General features: G+C 34.4%; 1 protein-coding gene and 1 long non-coding RNA gene across 2 annotated transcripts; one reads left to right on the plus strand and one right to left on the minus strand.

The window, feature by feature from the left end:
* Positions 1-365: 365 nt before the first annotated feature.
* On the plus strand, positions 366-1,567 carry LOC127105841 (uncharacterized). The gene is made up of 4 exons (XR_007795147.1): positions 366-608; positions 827-905; positions 1,071-1,346; positions 1,436-1,567. It is a non-coding gene; the product is annotated as an uncharacterized LOC127105841 (long non-coding RNA).
* A 20,967-nt stretch (positions 1,568-22,534) lies between these two features.
* On the minus strand, positions 22,535-23,765 carry LOC127105842 (glycine-rich RNA-binding, abscisic acid-inducible protein). Its single transcript, XM_051043052.1, has 2 exons — positions 23,489-23,765; positions 22,535-23,187 (listed from the first exon to the last, which is right to left on the minus strand). Exons 1-2 carry the CDS (start codon positions 23,600-23,602, stop codon positions 22,795-22,797), a joined length of 507 nt encoding a protein of 168 aa, XP_050899009.1. The 5' UTR covers positions 23,603-23,765; the 3' UTR covers positions 22,535-22,794.
* Between the last annotated feature and the right edge of the window lie 466 nt (positions 23,766-24,231).

A 24,231-nucleotide genomic window follows, 5' to 3' on the forward strand; every position in this document is an offset into this window, starting at 1 on the left:
GTCATAACATCTAGTTTGACATTCAGACAGTAGGCCTTATGCCAGGTCTGGTATTTCCTTGATAACCAGACTGGAAATAAACACTGAGTTCTAACAGAACACCAACTGTTCTATTCCTCAGTATTTGCTGACAGGGATGAATGTCACCACATCCAATTTGACATTCAACAAATCCTGTATTAGCTAATCCTGCAGTAAACTACTCAAGTGTGTCATGACATCAGTCAAGACATCAGAGTACAGTTAGATATTCTAACCTACAATGCAGTCACACCTTCACACCATGTCATGACATTAGAATCCAGCTAGTGTTTTACCATACAATGCAGCCAATTAAACACCTACAATCAGTCTCTAGGAATAATCCTAAAGAGACACGATTCTCATTCACTCATCTTGTTCAAGATTTACTTTTTCTTTCTTGTTGTTTCGAAGAATAGTGTATTCTTATTGTTTTGGAGTTTTCTAAATTAGAGTTTTCTCTATTTATCTGTTCTTGTAAGTTTTGTTTGCATCCTTCTAATTATTTTCTTATTTTTGGATTTTATTTCAGGTTACCGACAGATCCATCTTCATGTTACAAGCAAATGTACGAGCTATGGTTAAAGGTTTTTGTTTTGAGCTTTTATTTATTTAGCCTTTGTTGTTTTCAGTTGTTGATTTAGATTTGTTTATTTGGTTTTGTTGTTTTTGAGTTGTTCATTTAAGCTTTGATGTCTGGTGTGTTTTGGTTCAGTTATGAAACATTGGTCTCTAGGGAGTTGTGTTTTTGGATAGCTTTTATTTAAACAATTTTTAACCTTAATTGTTGTTTTGGTTTAAACAGATGGAGCAAGGACTAAATCGTAGGCAAGGAATGACATGAGGATGAAGCTATAATATTTTTGAATCGTAGTACATGAAAGGTAAACTTAACCGACGACTTGTTTTTAACTATGTCAACTTTTATGAGGCCTCATCTTCCTGAATTATTATTTATTATATCACTAATAATACTTTTTATTTCATATTAATGGAGGTTGTAGGTTCAATTCATAATTTGATATCATACATGGTCTTGTTTATGGTAGGTATTGTTTCATGTAAAACACATACGAGAAGCAAATAGAGATGTTCAGTGAAATGGTTTATGAAAAACTGAGATATTCAATCACAATTTCAACTCTAAAAAATTTGATCAACAATAATACTGGAACATGAATTTCATAGGCATTCTGGAATTGAAGGAAATGGTCTGTTGTGTCTCAACGAGTAGTCGAAGTACTTGTAGCAGCAAGAGAAACAGAGATATGATCACTCCATCTTGCGTCCCCCGATCTTTCCAATCTTAAAAGGAGGATTAGAGAGTAAGTTAACGTTTTTTTAAATGGCTATTATTATTGTTCTTGGGAACAAATTTGAACTGTATTTTGAGATGTTGCTTTTGTTGTTCCAGTTGTCCGCGTTCTTTCCAATTTTAAGTCATTGAGGCAAGATGAGGCGACAAGGAAGAAATATGTTGAACATATTAAGAATGAGATACAATCATGCTATGCCTATAATGAGTTTCTAATCGGTACTTTAGTGGAGGTTGAAATAATTATATTATTACTACCTCTCTTTTGAACTTTAATTTCATTGAGCACTCTGTCCAATTTTTATCAGTTAACTCTCTATACAGGTCTCTGGAAAATAGAGTTTTATTTTGTTGACTTTTAGTTAGGGATTCATCGAAACTGATTCTCAAGTACCAATTGGTGTCACTCCATAGTATATGGTTGGTTTTTACATGGTAAGTGGTTTTCTGTAGTAGCAGTTCTTCGTTGCATTTCATTTAGGATTACAAATTACACTCATTTTTGTGTTTTTTTTTTAAACTTTTTGTAAATACTAAGATGGGGTTTCTCTCATCCTAATGTTTAAGAATTTGTAATGTTTGTAGGACCGGAATAAGATGGTTTCAACCGTACATTACTTCCAGAAATATAGTGTGTGTTTAGTAAAAATATTATGTGTAGAATCGTTTTGGCCAAGGGTAGATTTTATGTTTTTTTATGGGATCTATTTAATTAAAAGTTCTTAGAATAATATTTAATATCCAACTATTCAATTGATACTGTTACAATTTAATATTTATTTTCACAAGGATTGACATAGTAGCTTCATCCTCATGTCATTCAATGCATGCTGCTGGTATGTTCATCATATTATATTATGGTGTATTCACTATAATATTTTTGAATGATTTAATGTGTTATTTATAGCTTGATTGAAATATCAATGAATGACCATATGATTGCTAATTAATATGACAGGTTTAGTGCATGTATTACCTATGTGTTATACAACTATTGTCTTTTTAATATGACAGGTTCATGTTTTGTTTTCATGTCTTTTTGCAGATCAAGAGTGGTTCCTGTTCCACTGAATTTCTCCATAATGTACAAAAGTTTGCTTCTTGGGGCAATAGGGTAATGACAAAATTGCCTTATACTTAACTTAACAACTGCGATTTTATAATATTAAGGACTTTTGAATCTGATGATTTTGTGTTCTTTTGGAATTGTATGGTGCTGTTATGCAGATGTGGATCTCAGATTTTGGGGTATATTAGTATTAATTATAGTTCTCCAACACTTGTTAAGGATGGAAAAGTTAGCTATAAAGAGTAGAAGTAGCAATGCTAAGGTAATGGGAAGCATAATATCAATAGCATGTGCTTTTGTCTTGACTTTCTACAAAGGAAAATCCATCTTGAATTCCTCATCACTTCATCAATCAAATGAATTTCTCAAGTCAGGGGATTCAAGTTGGGCCATTGCTTGCATTATGCTAATAGTGGACTATTTTCTGGTTTCTCTATGGTACATTTTACAGGTAGGTAGAATTAGTATTGTGCAAAATGAGAGATATTATTTAATAATAGCTTCAAAAATTTAGTTCTAGATTGCTACATTCAATTAGCAGGTACATATGAAGGAGTTCCCAGATGAACTAAGTTTAGTCTTGTTATAGTCCATTAGTGCAACCATAATATCAACATTTGTAGCTTTGTTATCAGTGCCAAATGCAAGTGCTTGGAAAATAGGACTAAATCTCTCACTCATCTCCATTGTTTCCTCTGTAAGTTGTACTGCAAATAGGACTAAAGGATTGAGCATTGCATTTGAAACTGCTCTTTACTGCAAACAAGTTCTTTAGCTTGTTCTTTTTGTTTAACTTATATTTATATGTATTTTTTTAGATTGAAGAAAAAGAGTCTCCATTGGTTCTATATTGATGAGTAATTCAATTGTAAATTAATTAATTCCCATTAATTTTTTTTTTTGCTTTTGATTTGTATTAACCAATTAATATTATTAGTTATTGTATAATTTAATATTTATAAGTTGTATAGTATTTAATATTCAGCATGTGGGTACAATTAAAAATAATTGACATAAATTGTGTTGAATGTTTAGTCCATTATTGAATTTGAAAATTTTATAATGTAAAAACTGTACCGAAGTTTTATGAAAAAGTTAGAAATTTTAAATGGATCTTTAAATATTTTTAGTCCAATAACCCGAGGAACCCGTCCGTTTTAACCCGCAATCCGTCTGGACCCAACCCGGCTAAATCAATGTTAAAATTGGGCGGAAATGGGCCACATTAATGCATCCGCGGGTTGGACTGGGTGTTGATTTTGGGCCCGACCCGCCCAACCCGGCCCGTTGTCCAGCCCTAGTCATCATATTGGCATGCTTTAATAGTCAACGAAATTTGATGACCCAAAATCCATGACTCGTGATAACCATTATAGCATATCCACACTGGATTAGTTTTGAATCCTAACCAATCAAAACGAAGCATTTGGACATTTGTTATTAGTTTAGATTAAATTAAAAGCAAAAATTACCTAGTGATGAATTTAATTAAAACTAAATAAAAATGAATTAAATTAAACAAAAAAAACTATTAAAAAAATAGAACAAGAAAAATGATCTGAAGCTTTTGAAGCATTCTAGCTTCTTCTTAACAAGCTGCTGTGATTTTGTTTTCTCAGGGATTTCTAAAATAACTCATGTGTATAGGATTAAGGGAAGTGTTATATAGGTATTTTTAGGTTAAAAATTGGTAAGGTGGAATTAGGATAGGATCAAATGTGAAATTGGTTGATTTGTGAGTTGCAAATGCCAAAGTTTGTTACTGATTTTGGTGGGATGGAAGGACTAAAATCATGTATTGATTTGAGGACCACTTACACGTACACATGAATGAAATATATTTGTGTTCTTTGAGTAAATTATTCCAACTCTTCTTATTTTGTGTAATTCCTTTATGATGTGTGATTGTACATGTGTGAATAGCATGAGATAAAAATAATCTTTTTATAATTTTCTCTTGTGAATTCAAATGTATAGATGTTGTAATGCATTTGAAGTCAATTCAAAGTTACTTTTAATTCTAAGTTTGAATCCAAAATCCACCCTTTATTTTAATGGCAAATGTTATGGTTAAGAGAATTTCGACTTCAGCAATGCATGGGTGAAAGAATATGGTAGATGCATGGATGAATGAATATGGTAGATGCATGAATATGGTAATTAATCACATAAAATTAAAATTTGCTAAAAATGGCTTTTAAAAGGTCAAGAGCATAAATATTTGGCTCATAAGAAACCAAACAATTATACCTCAACAAAAAAGTGATATCAAACAAACCATGAACCATCAAATTTTATCACTTTAATGACCTCCAATGATGCATGATAAAAATGTATGAAATGACATGAAATTGTCAAAAATGAGCCTCAAAATAAAGGTTGACCTTAGTCCTTGGTTATTGGTTTTGACTTGTGCATGAGAATGAAATGATGGCGGACCAATGATAAATATCCTGACTAAAATGACATTGGGACCTCTCATATGTATTTGGAAACCCATTGCTAGATGATATAAACAAGTAAGGACAAAATTGGAGTATGACAATGATTACTCCAAGGATACTTATATGGCATGCTATAGTTTTAATGCAAGTCTTATTAATATACAAGACATATGGTCAGAGCTTGACATTAAAGAAATTATACCTCCAATATACAAAACAGAACCGAGAAAGCCAAAGAAATTGAGGAGGAGTAACCTTGATGAGGACCCTAATAAGGGAAGGACACAAATAATTTATTGTTGCACAAGATGTGGTATACATGGTCATAATGCAAGAAGTTGCATTAGTTTTGTGGTTGACCCTGAAGCTCAAAAAAGAAAGGTATACATGGCCATAATTTGCATCATTTACTAATGTTATTGATATACCTATGTTAATATTTTGTATTGTATTTTTAGAGAAAATCAAGCACCAAATGCATATGGTAATTCAGCACAAGCACCAACTACATCCAGTACTTCAACCCAAGAACCACTTGTTTCTGGTATTCAACACAAGCCCCTACTGCATCTAAAACTATAACCCAAGAACCATCTGCTTCTTGTAACTCAACACATGCATTAACTAATATTGATCATGAGTTTGAAATGCTTGTTGTAGATCTTGTTGCAGCAGTTGAGGCAACACAACCTCAACCAAATGTGAATGATGTTACATCTGAAACTGTTCCTAATGCTCTACATGCACGTGTTCCTACTGCTATTGTTGCACATGATTCTGATATAAGTCTTTTTGTACCTGATTACATTTTTTATACATCTGTTGAACATGAGATGCCTGAGGTACCTATTTCTGCAACTCATGGAATTCTTAAACCTCTGAGTTTCTCCAATTTTCTGCACATATGTTTATGTCATGTGGTTTATAAGTTTCCCACTTGTACATGTTTGCTTTGTTATGCAGAAAAAGAAAATCAAACCAAAGGATTTTGGGATGCAAAAACCTCAAGGGAGAAGGAAGTGATCCAACACAACATATGGCTTTATAGATATGAAGCATCTTAGTGGTGAAGTTAATATTATGTCCTTATGTATTTTGAGACCTATTGGTTGTGTATTTTGAGGCAACTTTCATTCATTTTGAGACCTTTTGTTATGTAATTTGAGACCTATTTGTTATGTATTTTGACAGGAGTTTTGTGTATTAGACGACAAGCTCATATGCCTTTTGGGTTATATGTGTTTTGGTTATGTAACACGAGTTCAATTTGTGCTTTTATAACTAAACTATTTAATTAATTTGTACTAAACGGGTTGTGCAATTCTTGCATAATCTCGATCTTCATTCATTAAGATACAGGGACGAAAACCAAAAACTCTCAAACTTACAGGGAATACAATCAAAAAGATACTAATGGTTGATCATTATATTCCAACACTTTACATTCATTAAGTAGACACTTTTGAATGCAATTTGTGCATTATGTATTTAACAGTTTATGCCATTGTAACTATACAGGTTGTGTAATTCTTGCAAAATCTTCAACTTCTTTCATTAATAAACCATTATAGGTATGAATCATAAACTCTCAAACTTACTCTCAAAATCATAAACTTTTTTCAATAATAAACCATTATATTTGTGGCCTCGGTAAACCTATATTTTGAATCTTATTTGTGCACACCTTATACTTAGTGGTTTCGTGTGTGTGTGTGTGTGTGTATATATATATATATATATATATATATATATATATATATATATATATATATATATATATATATATATATATATATATATATATATATATATATATATATATATATAGTCACCTTATAAAGGTTATGAGATACCATATTAGCATATTCTATAGAAAACTTGGCATAAAAATTATTGCAAAAAGACGATAAAATATCTTGACACAATGAAACTAAATTTTGTGTTTGTTTTAATTAAAGAGTTGAATGAGTTCACTACTCCTTTAGCATCCAAATGTGAAGACGGTCAACCTAAGATCCAGTCATCCCATCCATTTTATAGATGCTAGTAAATCCACTGCCTAACAATATTAACATCAAGGAGAGGTTAAACTACAATGCTTATAATCTATAAACATGTTGTGTTTTCCTTAGGAAAACATTAACTTTGACCATGTTGTGTTGCTACGGGAACGCGTCTATGTTACACCTTATGAAATTGTGAAGAGTCATTGCCAAGTATGTATTTATTGGTGTTATTGTTATCTCAGCTCAGATTTTTCTGATCTTTGATGAGAAATTCTCCATTTGCTCATTAAGCATTTACCAGGATAAGTAATTCCAGTTTCTCTTTTGCTTATGCTTTCTCTAATTGTCGCATTCTCACTCCTCTATAAGTTTGTTGTGGATATGCATTATTCCTTCTTCGGCATTGTCTTAAGTAATCTAAACACTTGATGTCTAATGCTCATGTGTTGTTGATTTGATGCATTTATAAAATGTCACAAATTTAAATTGTACAAATCTGAAAACTTTTACTGCAGAACACCAATAGAGGTTTCATTGTCTTCCCAACCTTTAGTGTACCATATAAGTTGATCCTCAACATTAATACATTTATCATTCAATCTAGTCTAAGCTGAGAGACATGTAGGTGTTAAATCATCGGCCATCCCCTTTTGTGTCTAAGTGATCGATGTTTTAGACTTTGTTGAGGAAGAACTTGTAAGAAAAACAAACAATACACATATTGTTCGTCTGACTTCCAAATTTAATCATCATGAATTACATGATAAGAAAGGGGTGTATCGACTACATCTTACACTATTTGAATCACATTTTTGTCTCAAGTTTTCTACCTCGGTTGTAGTAAGTTTATAAGAGTTAGATCTAAGTTTAGAATTGAAAGAGATGATAGTAGAGTCATGCTTTAATGAGTTATTCATTTGTCATGGAACGGCTCACGAATGGTTTTCCAAATTAATATATAGTTGTTCCTTTCTCTTCCTCGAATATGTCACACCTCAAGTCATATCATACATTTGAAAAGTTGTAGGACTAACGAATCTAATCTTGTTATCATTCTTCGACATTATTTTCATATTGTTAATACCTTAGGATTGGCATTAATTTTAGTAAAACAAATAATGTAATCACCTCTGTTGTTTTAATATGTTGGGTTGGAGAAATTCAACATCTGGACCAACATGTCTTGTACGATGTCACGACATCAGGACTGTGACATCGTACATGTGTAGAAAACTGAATTAATTAATTCAGTATATATTTTGGGATTAGCAAGGATATTTGGTGAATATCCTAACTCCCATGTGGAGGTCTTGAAGACTCAATCAGAAGATATATAGGCTCAAAGTAAGGAGATATATATGGAGAGATTTTAGGATTGAAGACCTTGTTTGTAGCAGAATTTTTTTGCTGAAGTTGTAACAACAAAGAACAAGTCTGCTGCGATTTCTGAAGGCCCAAATCCAGTTGGGTGATTAGGTTATAAATAGCTAATTGTAACCTAGTTTTTGTAAGCCTCTTAGAATGAAAATTTAGGGGTGTGTGTGAGGTAAACCTCCCAATCTGTGGGAAGGTTACCATATGTTTCTCAGTGGTAAAAGCTGAGAGTTTTGTAACTCAAAGCCTGTAGGCAAGAGTGATTTTGTTCTTGAATGAAGTTGTGAAGCAAGTTCAAGGTGTGTTAACATTACATTGTATTTGTAGTGATAGGAATGGAAACTGGAGGTTTCTATCTAGGAGTTCCTAGGTATAGATTGCATTGGGTAGGGATTAAGTGAAGAGTTATAAACGGGTGAGTTTAACTCTGAATTAATACTGCTAATAGTGGATCTTCTTCCTGGCTTGGTAGCCCCCAGATGTAGGTCATGTTGGACTGAACTGGGTTAACAATTTCCTGTGTTTGTTTTCCTTCTGCATGTGTTTTGTTACTGTCATAACTCAGCTGGTATTCCAGTCAGCTTACCAAGATGATAACAGACCTGGTATATAGCCTTCTGGTTGAATGTCAATCAGAATGTTGTAACATTCATCAGTGGCAGTGTATACTGAACAATAAGCATGTTAGGTTCTGTTCAGTATTTATTTAAGTCTGTTCTCTTCCAGGATAACAGACTTGGCCGAAGGATCATTGTGAAACTGTTAAACTGGATGGTTGGACAGTTGATACTGATGGTTGATACTGAAGTAGAGACTAGTTGGTCTTTTACAGTACTGCAAACTTAGCACAGCATGGTTCCAGGAACATAACTGAATCAACATATGTTCTGACTGTCGAACTGAATGTTGTGACATTCATTCTCAACAGCATGTGCTAAAGTGTAGGATGATTGGTTTCTCTGTTTAGGTATTTTTCTCAGGCTATTCTTCAGGGATTCAACAGCTGAGCTAAAATCCAGGAAACCAACTACTAACCTACAATTAATGAACCTAACAAATAACCTAGTTGTTAGCAATCTAATAAGTGGAAATTAGATTAAAGTGTTCAACCTTTCATTCAGGAAATACAAGCAAAAGACAAACACACAGGAACAATGTAACAGATGATGTGCAAAATCAACAGTAAGACATCATGCTGATAACAGTGCAAGACAACAACAGAAGTGAGTGCTAGGATTGATCTCTGTTGAGTCTGTCTTCCTTATGCACAGAACCAGATGTTCATCCATTCTAGGGTGACATAGAATGAGATGTCGTGACATCTGTGAACGTGTGCATATTAGTACAGTGGTTAATAACTATCTTGCTGTATTAGTTACAATGTTAGATCAGATGTCATGACTTGGAGTATAACATCTGAATTCTGACTACACCAGAATTTCACATATAAAAGCTATAATAAAAAGGCATAATTAGTCAATAGGTCTCATAAGTTAATTTTAAGTTCCGCTTTAGTTCCTTAATAAAAAATTATTACAGTTTGGTCTTGTAATATTAGTTTCGTTAGCAATGTTGGTCCCTTTTGTTAGTTTAGCTGAGAAAATGTTAGTATTTGCCAACATGGTGTGCCAACTATGTAATGACTCATCAAACTGATAAAAAAAACCATTATTTAAGGTTGTCTGTGTTAGAGTCAAGGTTGTGTTGAATTTTCTTTAAGGTTGTATGCGTTAAAAGAACCTCCTCTTGTTTTTACTTTCTTCCTCAACCATATTTTGTATGTTGTCTGCGTTAGAATCAAGGTTGTGTTGAACTTTCATCTTGTATTTGTTTCTAGGGTTTTAAACTTCATCTTCTTCAATGTCAAAGTTGTCAAGTAGTGCTTCTATTGGAACAACTGGGTCGGTTATCTGTATAAACAAGAGGAGGGAGTGTTATTGTGAAGAAAAAAGTGACATTCGGACTGTGGGTGACATGAACAATGTTAATTTTGGGAGGAAATGTTGGGTTTGTAGAAATTACAAGAATCATATACATAGGGGGTGCAATTATTTCAAATGATTAGATGACGACATTATTGATGAAAGGGGTCTGAAGACTCAAAGGCAAAAGAAGAAATTGTATAAATTAAAAAGTGAAATCAGTCAGACTAGAGGATTGTTGAAAGTGTCCATTGTGGTTGGAATATTGAGTTTAGTGTTGAATGTTGTATTTGTAACAATGTATTTTTAGGTTTGGATTTTGTCAGTCTATGAATTTATCTGTCTTTTATGTGTATCTGTCATGAAATGTATATGTCAACATTGTTATGTATGTTGGTTGCATTTGGTGAACAAAAGCACCTCTTATGAATGAAATGAATTTGCCATGATGTTATTAGTGAAATGTTACTTTTGTTTCCAATGAGCATACCGTAACAAATGTAATTTTGTGTAATGAGTTTATATAACATAACCATAAGTCATAACAATGTTGACAGATACATAATTTTGTAAGTTTGTTTCCAATGAACACCTCTGTGAAATGAACAAATGTAACACAACCATAAGTCATAAAAAAAGGTTGTTTTATAAGTCGTAATAAAAGGTTGCATTATAAGTCATAACAAAAGTGACATTATAAGCCGTAAGTCAAAAACTACAAAATAGGCATTGCAAGCCATATGTTACATAACACAACCAACAAATATGACATTATAAGCCATAAGTCGTAAACAACAAAATATGCATTGTAAGTCATATGTTACATAACAGAACCAACAAAAGTGGTTAAGAACATAGAATAAGTATTAGGGTTGGCTAAGAACAGGTTTTAGGACTTTTTGAAGTCTTCTTTTCTTTTTGGGTGGTTACTGAGTTAAACCTCCAGTTGGTGTTGGCTGACTTGAAGTAGCAGGTGGTGATGGGTGACTTGAAGCATCAACAATTGGAGTTAACTGACTCAAAGCAGCAGTTAGAGTAGGCTGAGTAGCAGCAACAGTTGGGGTAGGTTGAATAACAGCAGTTGGGCTAGGCTTAGTAGCAGTAGCAGTTGGGGTAGGTTGAGTTGAAGTTGTAGGAATCTTGCATGTGGCCTTGTTGTGACCATCCTTATGGCATCGACTGCATTTGATGCACAAAAATTCTCGTTTGAGTTGTGACTCATTTCTCACTTGTTCTCCAGCCTCCTTGTTCCTTTTCTTCTTGGGTCTACCAGGTTGCCTTTTATAGGGGGTACAGGTCAATATCATTTGTTTTTGTCCAAAGAGATTCCTCATTGACTGGATAAATCATTAGTTCATAGCAAGCCTCATAGCACTCCTTTTTGTAATATTCAAGTACAAAATCATCAACTTGTAAATGTTGATATTTCATGCATGAAATTGCATGACAGCATGGCAACCCTGCCAGCATCCACCTTCTACATGAACATTCATGCTTTGATAAATTAACAGCAAACTTTTCTTCATTGAATGATATATGCCTAACCTCATAGTCAAATTCACATGCACGCCTGTTACAAATGCAGAAAACAATTATGAAGTCAATGTTATATCAAGTTAATTGTTAATGTCTCAAACAAATATGAAGCATTACCTAACAATCCAATTGTTTATTCTTTATGATTCCTTTTCCAACTTATTTTTTATATTTGGTAGAATGTTATCATCAAATTTGGAAATCTTCTGTTTGTTGGACTCCCACCTTTGCATCAGGTACATTCTTATCTCTTAAATCATATTCACAATAGGTTTGGTTCTTGCTGCTACAAATACTGAGTTGAATGTCTCTGACATGTTGTTCACCAAAGTATCACACCTTGGAATAGTTCTAAACCTTGATTTGCTCCAAAACCTCAGTGGAATCTTCCACATGTACTTGAATGCCTCTTCATTAACACTTTTCATTTCATGCATTATTTTTTCCCAAGCATTGGCATGACTGACAGTTGCAGCCTTCCACATCAGTTCCTTTAATTTAACACCTGGAAACTTCTTCCTGAAATTGCTATATAAGTTCCTAACAAGAATATCACATAACAAGAATAAGTGTTTATATCAGTCAACTTTAAACTAGGATTATCTCTTACATTACTTTGAATATTTTTGCCTAACCATTTGGAATTAAGAAACCTAACCTAATAATCCCTACTGCATGTGTGCTTGTCCATAATTTTTCTCAACTGCCAAGTCCCTAATTCTCACTTGTAATCCTCCATTTTTTTGGAAGCTTGAATGTTGGAAAATCATCTTTTAACACCTCTTCATCTTCACTATCATACTCTTGAGGTAACTCATCCATATCATATTCCTCAATGTCAATCAAATCTCTAAAGCTTTTCTTTGGAACCCCTTCATCTCCACTATCAATTGAGAAACTACCTTTAACTGCTTCTTCCACCTCCCTTTGTTTCCTTGGTCTCTCAACCTTGGCTTTCCCCTTCCATTTACCTTTTCCTTTTCCATTCCCATTTCCTTTAACTTTTCCTTTGCTCTTCCCCTTTCCTTTGCCATCCTTTTTATCTACAACAATTTATTCACCAATTCATATAGCATCCTCATCAGAATCCTTAAAGTTCACATTCAAAGCACTGTCATTTTCATTACCACCATCTTCATCTTCTTTGTTACATTACAGACCCTCATCTTCATCTTGGTTACAAATAAGTCCCTTAGCTACTGGATCTTTTTTAACACGTACCATATAAGGTGTGTCATCCAATATATCAGCTTTTTGATCACATAGCATATAATCAGTGGTCCCCTCTAAAGTAATATCCATTAATTCATCCTCAGACACAATGTCCCCCTCCAAACTAACATCCTGACATGAATATTTTTGGTTAATGCCCTCAGTGGTCCCATCCAAATTTACATTCTCAAATGAATCTTCTTGGTCAACTGTAGTTGTATTTTCTACACCAGTGGTCTCTCCTTCATAAATCTTATCACCTAGATTATTCAAATCTTCAAAAGTCCCCAAATCATCAAAAGTTCCTTTTACACCATTATTCAAATCATCCAACGTGTTATCTTCCAATGTGTCTTCTTTTACACCATTGGATCCTACACTATTTTCTAGAGAAAGTATTTGCTTTTCCCCATAAACTGGATGCATGACATATAGATGTACTTTCTCATTGATCAGTGCAATCATTTTCATTCTATTTGTTACTGCATCATCTTTTAACAACACAAGCTCATTATCATCCATTGCATCATAATACCACAAACTCTCCACTTTTGAGTACCCTAAATCCTTTAACCCACCCAACACCTCAAAATAACTCCAGAAATCAGGGTCAACTTGTCAAATCTCTTCTAACCTGTTGTAATCTAATTTGTTAAACTCAACAAACATGCCCTCGTGATGGATAACACATTCAAACTTATCAATCATGACCTAGTCACACCAAATAATGTAGAAATGTATCTTCGAAGTAGAAGAAAATTTTAAAGGTTTACTTTTTAAAATAGTAAGCACATAAACGTACCTTGGACTAGAAATGAACAATGGGGAAAGTTGATAAGTAGTGTCTTCTTTGTAGCTCCAACTACCATCGTCTTCTTCGCTCCATGTTCTTCTTCTTCGCAGTAACTAGGGTTTCAGACAATGATGGTACAACTATGAACTATAGTTCAGAGATTATGTTTCTAAAAGAGAAAATGATATTTCATACTTTACATTAAAATAAGTGTATTAATAATTGAAACAACAATAATAATATGTCATGTCGGTAATTCACTATGCCACGTTGGTGTTTTTAACGTTTTTCCACTAGAATTTAACATAAAGGACATATAAGGCTAACGGAGGTGTCTTAAAGGACTATATTGTAACGTTTTTGAATTGAATGACTAAATAGAAAACATAAATTAAATTGAGGGACTAAAAGATGAATTAAGCCTAATCAAAATGTATAAACTCTGAAATCCCATATATAATTCATTATTTTTTCAAATTCACCCCATATAGAGGATGAGGTAAAAAAATGTTCATGGAGTAAATTGGTATAGCTTGAAGGAAAAACTTTTTATCTCTACCTTGATTGCTTTTTGTCCATCCCACTTTTTGATCTTCTTACACCTTATTTTTTTATGAACTTGAACAAATTATGTTTTCTTCTCCTTATCGTAGATAAGAGGCCTAAATATTTATTGATGCCCAAGATTGACCTAGAGCATATTTCCTATATTGAATTTAACTTCCACATTCACAATATTTCTAAAGAAGACCTTTGATTTTTGAAAGCTCACTTATTGACCCGAAGTCTTTTTACAAATGGTAAGAATGTTCTAATGGGTCATCTCGAGGGGGAAGCAAATACGTTGGGTCAAACGTTCACCTAAATATCAAAGACTCGCCCAAACAAGTGAGAGAGATACCAGATATTCACCCAAAACCTTAAGGTGATAGGTGTATGGGTCCTCTTACTTATAAAACGCTCAACCTCCACTTTTCTAAGCATGTGGGACTTATAACTCACATTTGTTTCTCAACACAACTCACACTTGTTTCTCAATAATCTCTCTCTCTCTCTCAAGTGTGAGTTCATCCATTATGTTCCCTCTCAAGCAGAAGTTATTTCATCCACATGCTTGTACTGCCATTGAAATACACATTTATCTCGTCATGGACACTTCAACAGAACACGTCGTATGGCCACCATGTCAAGAAGACTTTCGACACAAGGAGTTGATCCCTTGCTCAAACCAGACTCTGATACCACTGATAGCTCATCTCGAGGGAGAAACATACACATTGGGTCAAACACTCACCTAAAGATCAAAGACTCATCCAAGCAAGTGAGAGAGATACAACATATTCACCCAAAACTTTAAGGTGATAAGTGTATGGATCATCTTACTTATAAAGTGTTCGACCTCCACTTTTCTAAGCAATATGAAATTTAAAACTCACATTTGTTTCTCAACACAATTCACATTTGTTTCTTATGTTCTACGTACAAATTGTTTCTCCTTAAATAGCCGTGAAAACCCCCTCATTGGTGGGTGAAGGTAGGGCATATATGTAATATCTTGATTTTTTTTATCGGGAGGGTGTTTTTTTTCTTTTCAAAGTAACTAAAACTATTAGATAAAATATTCAAAATCGTTCTTTGATTTAAAATCACAGTATATATTATTAATTTTAAAAAGTATTGTCAAAAACGATGATTGGATACATTGCCACATTTGTAAAATAACTTCAACCAAGTACTAAAATATTTCATTTACAATTGATTTGTTTAAAGACTACTTCACGTAAAGACACCATTAAATCTCCATATAGAAAAGAGAAATAAAACTCTAAATAAAATTCTAAACTGGTCTTTAGACTCTATTGATAGTGATTGAGTACTAAAACCCTGAAGTGGTATCAAGTCTTATATATGCAACCACTTATATATCAATTTAGCATATGTAAAATTCAACAATTACATATCATACAACATATTTGAATTCAACAGTCAATAATATCATTTCAAATATATGTAAGACAATCATTTCAACAATTCATACATATTCTCATGCATATGTTTCATGGATATTTTCATCAAAATTTCATTATATGTAAACACACAAGTAAAGTTGTAACCACCGTCAAGCATCAAATCATTTAATTATTCAATCAAAACATCAATCGACATATTGAAGCAATACATATCATAGCTAGAAAGCTCTCTTACCTCTGCAAGTTTCCTACTTTAAAATTTTAAAACAAAGATTTCACTATAACTTTTTGAATATTTGTCTGATAATCACAAATCATATGTTTGTATAAATCATTTCCAAACTCTAGATCCGTTGGTCTATGACAAATTTTCAAACTTTTAAGTATACAAAATTTCCTAATTTCGGTCTGCACAAAAATAACCCTAAATTTTTTTCGGAATATTTATATGACACAGTGATAGGTCGACTAAATATAAGACCACTAGTGAAAAGAAAATAAATTTGTAGAACTTTTCAAAACACTCTAAATTTTCAAAGTGCTCAAAAATAAAAATGTATTTTAAATCTATTAATACAAGAAGAAACTTTTACAAAAATAACTCATTTTTTCAAGAAAATTCCTAAAATACCCCTGATTTCAAAAAAACTCCCAAACTACCCCACTTTTAGGAGGAGTCGCCAATTGAATTGGAGACTCCTCTTAAAAATTGAATGGGGACGCCAATTGGATTGGCTAGGGCAGGTGTCCTGGCCAATTGGATTGGCGCCCCTGTGTAGGACTTAAGAGGAGGCGTCAATTCAATTGGAGCCTCAGTGTAAAATGCAATTTTTTTTGGTAAATGGTATACGTGGTAGATAAATTTGATATAGGACCAATTGATATTAATAAAAATTGTCGTTTACACAAAGAAACCTAATGGTGATGATCGGGATCACCTAACTGACCTCCGTTCCCACATTCTCTAGCTACTCTAACCCGTGGCCCTAACCCACGTTGATGATTCGGTACCGATGTTTGAGCATCTGAGTGGCCAGGAGCGTCACTTCCAACTACAGGAGAAGGTCAGCGATGATGCCAGACGGAACATGTGCTACAGGTAATAGAATCTTTCACCGTCTCTTTTGAAAATTTGACTTGTGCATCAAAGGTTTCGCATTCTGCAAACCTATTATTCAAATTGATGGCACTTGGTTATACGACAAATACAAGGGTACTTTGCTCATGGCGGTTGCACAAGACGGCAACAACAATGTCTTTCTCATTGCCTTTGCTCTTGTTGAAGGTGAAATGGCTGGTGGATGGGGTTTCTTTCTTCGATATCTCAGAACGCATGTGGCTCCACAAGCCAATCTCTGTTTGATTTCTGATAGACATGCTGCCATTGAGAGTGCCTACAACAACCATGACAATGGATAGCATGATCCTCCTTCTACCCATGTCTATTGCATCAGACACATTACACAAAACTCCATGCGTGCTATAAAAGATAAGAATCTTCGCAAGAAGGTGGTGAATGTTGGGTATGCTCTAACTCAGCCGTCATTTCAATATTATCGTGATGAAATTAGACAGTCTAATGAAGACGCGGGGAGATGGCTAAATAACATACCAGTAGAGCAGTGGACAAGGGCATTTGACGGAGGTTGTCGATGGGTCCACATGACAACAAACCTTGTGGAATGCATGAACGGGGTATTCAAAGGAATTCGAAATCTGCCGATAATCGCCTTGGTAAGATCGACCTATTATAGGTTGGCTTCTACGTTCGCAACCAAAGGTGAAAGATGGAGTGTGGTGTTAATGTCCGGGCAAGTATTCAGTGAGTGTTGCATGAAGGTCATGAAAGAGGAGAGCATCAAAGCTAGCACACACGCTGTAACAGTCTTTGACCGTCAGATGCAAAATTTCAGCGCCCAGGAAACAATGGATCACAACGAGGGGAGACCAAATTTAGCCTATACTGTTAGACTAAACAAAAGTTGGTGGGATTATGGAAAATTTCAGGTCTTCCGCATTCCTTGTTCCCATGTCATTGTAGCATGCGCTTATACTCGTCAAGACGCTTACAGTCATTTATCTAATGTGTACAAGACCGTCATCATCATGAATGTATATAATCAAAGCTTCTCGGTACTACCAATGGAGGAATATTGGCCTCCATATGAAGGTGATATAGTTTGGCACAACGATGAGATGCGTAGAAAGAAAAAGGAAGGCCAAACAGCACACGTATCAGGACAGAGATGGATTCCACAACTAAAATGATAAGATTATGTAGTATTTGTCGTCAACCAGGACACAACAAGAACAATTGTCCCAATCGAGGGGCATCATCTAGGTCTTAAGCTTTTTGTAACATTGTATTTCTGTAACCTTCAATCATTATATATCATTAAGTTTTTGTTACAACGAGGTTCACAACAAACATCAGTACAAAATAAGCTATCTGAAACAGAAATATTTCTAACTGATTACAACAATCAAATTGATGTCATCTCGACCGAACATCATTTCCCTAGCATCCTTATCAGTCTTCATTCTCACCCAACCAAAGATATTGTCGAGTCTCTCAATACTTCTAATTTTTTTCGCTTCTGGTATTTTCCCATCTAACCAACGAACTAGCTCCCTCTTTAGTTGATCGAACGTAGTGATGTTCCAGATCAGCATCAACATTTGAGGTTTGTCTCTCGCATAAATCACCTTTCCGTATCGGCGACGAACACCAAACATGATTGCCAAATGATTAATTGAGATGTGGAACAATGACTCACACAACGCATCTATTTATAACATAAAAATTGCATTTTACACTAAGGCTCCAATTGAATTGGTGTCTCCTCTTAAGTCCTACACAGGGGCGCCAATCCAATTGGCTAGGGCACCTGCCCTAGCCAATCCAATTGGCGCCTCCATTCAATTTTTAAGAGGAGTCTCCAATTCAATTGGCGACTCCTCCTAAAAGTTGGGTAGTTTGGGATTTTTTTTGAAACCATGGGTATTTTGGGAATTTCCTTGAAAAAGTGGGTTATTTTTGTAAAAATTTCACACAAGGATCCGGTATATCACTCTTGTGAATGAATGAGTAAGAAAATAAAAAATTAACATCCCCATACCATAAAGTGGTTATGTCTATATCAGGGGGTAGAAAAAGAAATATTTGTGTGAAATACTTGTGTAAGTGTATGGATTCATACTTCTAGCTAGCTTGGATACATGTTATTCACAAAGAAACTTAAGAAAATATGGAGGAGTACGAAGGAATGAGAGTGGGCATGGGATAGAGAGAAAGAGGATATAAGAGGTGACTTGAGTGTCTTTGTGAAATAAGAAAAAAAATGTTGTGAAATTTGGTATTTATTGGAAAGTAAAATAAGAAAAAAAGTTGTGAAATTTGATATTTATTGGAAAATAAAATAATTAAAATAATATAAAGTTAACTTATATGTTTCACTAATCGTGCATAAATTTAACTTTTGTACCAACTCTTTTAATCCTAAGATATAAAATAAATATTATCATTAATAAGATAGACATGTCCTATAATAGCATCTAAGCAGAGTAGTTAGAAGGCAGAGGATTGCAATATCATACTTACAGGGGTCCTTCAACTAAGAGTGACAAGCGGGCATGTCCGCCCTGTTTAGGTTCGCCCCGTAAAAGTCCGTAAAAAACGGGGTGGAGCGGGACAATCATAGTTGAGGATGTGGGCCTAAAACTTAGGCTCGTCCCACAAAAAAGTGAGGGTGGGGAAAGCCCGCATGCACTGCACTATTTAAACCTAAAAATGCTAAAATTTATGTAAATGCAGGTGCCCGTAAAAGCCCGTGAAAAAAACGGGTCGCACGGACATATTAGAGGGTGAGGGTCTAAATCATTGGCCCGCCCCGCACTAAGGTGCGGGCAAAATGGGCATTGCCCAATGGGTCGGGCCCATTTTGCCACCCCTACCTACGACACATGTCCTCATACATTTGTAGTCAGCGTAAGGTTCTAGATCCCTAAAAATCGTATAATCCAATTATGAAAGATTGATTACACATTAGTCTCTGGTACACATTATTCAACCTTAAAATAATTCATTTACAGTTGTCAGTGATTTGGACGTCTAAGACCGAAGCATCAAGACCCTCTATCGACTTCACTATCAAATATTAGTTTACCCCTTTTGTGTGAACCAGAAAGATTCGTTCGATATCATTGAGTATCGTCTCTAGGAAACGACTCTAATTTTTCCACAATTTCACTCAAATATTTAATCGTGAAAAAATGAAGGAAGACAACCATAACACACATGGCTAGAACGTGTTGATATGTCACATGTAACATCGTCGTCACGCCATGGATCACCCTTCTATTGGAGAAAACTTAAGTCTCACATTAGTTAAAGATAGTCTAAGGATAGTTTATATAGAGTAACATATCTCACCTTACAAGTCATTTTTTAGGGATGAGTTAGGTCAAACTCTAATTCTATTATAATATTAAGATCATGTTGATTTGGATCATCCACAATTTATATATGCGCATCAACCCTAATAGTGTTGAAAGCAAGAGAATGTATTAGAAAAACCAAATGTCACATATCGATATTTCATGTCACCCATCGCCTTACAAACTAGTTTTATAGGGATGAGTTATCTACCACTAGAAGATATCTCACTTCATTCTTCCAGTCAACCATTGAACGACAACACCTTACCATAGTCAACCCCTTCGACTCTTCCAATCAAGAAACAAGCATTTTATGGCAGAGATTGATATATGAAAAGAGGATTTTACCTTGTATGTGAAGAGAATTTTATCCCTTTGGATTAATGAACTTTATTGTTCTTCTTCGTCCTTTTAAGCTATAATTTATTTCCCATCATAAATGAATCATCCACAATTTACGTGTGCACCAAGCCTATATTTTAGGTCACATATATCCCATTTGATTACCCATCATATATTAAAAGAGGATTTTACCAGTTTGGATTGATGAACTTTATTGTTCTCCTTCATCCCTTCAAGCTATGGCGAACTATTGATGAACTTTATTGCTCTTGTCTATCCCTTCAAGTTCTTATCCATCCCTTCAAGGGATCCTGAAGTATTGATGAATTTTATTATTCTTGTCCATCCCTTCAAGCTATCGTGAACTTCCCATCACAAGAAGAAAAAGTTTTCAAAATAGTATTACCTTTGGTCCTTATTATAAGAGAAAATTCCCTTTTTAGATTCATGGAATGATTAATGTATTTGATCTATATATGGATCAGAAGTATGGTCTCTAGGAAACGGCTCTAATTTTTTCACAATTTCACTCAAATATTTAATGGTGAAAAAATGAAGGAAGACAACCATAACACACATGGCTGGCTAGAACGTGTTAATATGTCGCATGCAACATCGTCATCACGCCATGGAACACCCATTTATTGGAGAAAAACTTAAGTCTCATATTAGTTAAAGGTAGTCTACGGAGAGTTTATATAGAGTGTCGCATCTCACCTTATAAGTCATTTTTTTAAGGATGAGTTACATCAAAATCTAATTCTATTATAATATTAAGATCATATTGATTCAGATCATCCACCATTTATATATGCATATCAACCCTAATAGTGTTGAAAGCAAGAGAATGTATTGGAAAAATCAAGCGTCACATATCAATATTTCATGTCACCCATCGTCTTGCAAACTAGCTTTATAGGGATGAGTTATCTACCACTAGAAGATATCCCACTTCATTTTTCCAATCAACCATTGAACGACAACACCTTACCATAGACAACCCCTTCGACTCTTCCAATCAAGAAACAAACATTTTAGTGGCAGAGATTGATATATGAAAAGAGGATTTTCCCTTGTATATAAAGAGAATTTTACCATTTTGGATTGATGAACTTTATTGTTCTTCTTCTTCCCTTCAAGCGATAATGTATTTCCATCATAAATGAATCATCCACAACTTACATGTGCATCAAGCCTATATTTCAGGTCACATATATTCCTTTCAAAATAGTACTGTCCTTATTATAAGAGAAAATTCACGTGAAAACATGACGAGACTAGAACATGTTGATATGTCGCATGCAACACCATGGAACACCCATTCTATTTTGTTAAAAGATAATCTAGGGATACTTTATATAAATGGAAACTCTTATTTGATTATAGTATAAGATCATATTGATTTGGATCACCATCTATTTATATTGTGATTAAACCTAATAGTGTTGAAAGCAAGATCAAGTACTGCGAAACCCAAATATTTACATAACAATATTTCCACAACTCTTTTGAGATGTGATAAAAACTCTTGTAAAATCTCTTATTTATGCATAATTTGTCCTTCCAATCCACACACTTTCACCTTCAATGAGTCAAAATGATTTAAATCTCAAGTTTGCCTCTCCAAGACATGTCTTATTTGTTGATGAAATACATCTATTCCATTTCATAACTGATTGTTATCAACCACTGATCAATTAGTTTGTTCAACAAATGGTTTGTAGAGTTCCCTAACTTGTAACATTTTCTTTTACCCTTTCAAAGAATCGGCAATTTTAAATTGTTCATGATAGAGTCGCATCCTATTTAGCAATTAGTTTCGTTCAACATCAGCATGATATTTACACAGGATTTCTACAGAATAAGTAAAACAATTGTTATAATTTGGGATATAGAATTGCAGTTTTGATTGAACGTGTGGTCAACTAAGACTCGGAATATTCAGGTTAGTTACCTAATGTGGCAATTTGGGATATAGAACTGCAGTTTTAATTGAACGTGTGGTCAACTAAGACTCGGAATATTAAGGTTAGTTACCTAACCTTAATCCATGAATATATGATGGGATAGATAATGCTAAACTCTGGCGAAGGTAAAAGAAAACCGAATTCATTATCAAAATCTGTAACCACTAATATCTCACTATTTTTTCAATTGATCGTTATGCACAACCAGCTTCAGAGATACACTTGATTCAGAGACACACAAACAAGACACAGAAAACCAGATCCAGTGCAGAACAACAGATCCATTACAGAACAAGTACCCAATTCTAGATCTAGATTGATCAATCAGTAGATCTCAACATCTAGAATTAAACTTAAATAATCATAAACGATACCCATCTAAAACACTACTCCCTCCAGTTTCCACCGCCACCGCCTCCTCCACGAGAATAACCGCCTCCTCCACCACTTCCTCCATACCCACGATCCCGGCTTCCGCCATAACCACCACCACCATATCCTCCTCCTCCACTACCGTATCCTCCTCCTCCACCTTCACGACGGCCACCATAGCCTCCACCTCCACCATATCCACCACCACCACGTCCACCTCCATATCCACCGCCACCACCACGGCCGCCTCCACCGCTACCACGGCTCTGAGCTTCGTTTACTGTGATGTTACGTCCATCCATGTCCTGACCGTTCATCCCTTCGATCGCATCTCTCATGGATTGCTCCGTGGCAAAGGTCACAAATCCAAAACCTCTTGACCTTCCAGTCTCACGATCGTTAATGATCTGAACAGAAATCAACAAAAATCAACAAAAAAACATCAGATCTAGTGAAAAAAACATACAGAAATACAGATCCAGAACCGAATAGTAACCGATCAATCTTCGCCTTTTGTTAAAAGAAGAAGATGAACGTACCTATTGGTGTCAGCAATAAAAGAATCATATGATATAGTAACAGAATCAGTAACAGAATCACAGTAGAAAATAGATCAAGTAACACAGTAACAGAACAGATCACAGATCAGAATAGGATCGAGATGAATCCGAATCAAAATCGTGTCAGATCCGCCTGCAACAAACGGACCTTCGAGTCGACGATTTCACCGTATTGAGAGAAAGCTTTCTCTAGGGCATCGCTGTCAGTGGCCCATGCTAGACCACCAACGAAGCACCGGTACTCAACATCTGAGGAAGCCATGGAAGAAACACTGAAATTGGGACTGAGATGGTGTAAAGGCGAAAGATTGCTTGAAGATATTTTTGAGAGCACACCGAAAGGGTTCTTATATAGCTGAGGAATGAGAGGCTGAGTTAACTAGGGTTAGTACCCGGGTTAAACTTATGACTGTTAACAATGAATGAACCCATTGTGTAGAGTTAGGTTTACCCGACTATCATGGACTACGGGGCCACAAAAGATATTTTTCTGAGATATTTTTTCTATTCTCCTACTAGTGGTTTCAGTACCGACAAATTTAATAAAAAAGTCTATTTTATCCTCGTCTTTTATAAGTGTTTGAATGAAAATTCATTTTAATTCTGAAAAAAAATCTAAAATTAAATTTTATCTTTATAAAAAAATATACTAGTTTAATGAATAAACTAGAACAATTTAATATCTTTCTTATTTATTCTTTATTTGGTTGATAAAGATGATATATATGCATTAATTATTCAAAAAATTGGTATATAAAAGAAGATGAAAATAAAATATAAGAGTAAATAAATATATTTATTAATTAATATAAAGATTGGCGTGTCTCGCTAGAATACTTACATGATCATATAAATTATAATAATATCTTAAATTAACTGAATTTTATGTTT

The sequence above is a fragment of the Lathyrus oleraceus genome, chromosome 7, assembly GCF_024323335.1.
Source record: "Lathyrus oleraceus cultivar Zhongwan6 chromosome 7, CAAS_Psat_ZW6_1.0, whole genome shotgun sequence".
NCBI classification, from domain to species: Eukaryota; Viridiplantae; Streptophyta; class Magnoliopsida; order Fabales; family Fabaceae; genus Lathyrus; species Lathyrus oleraceus.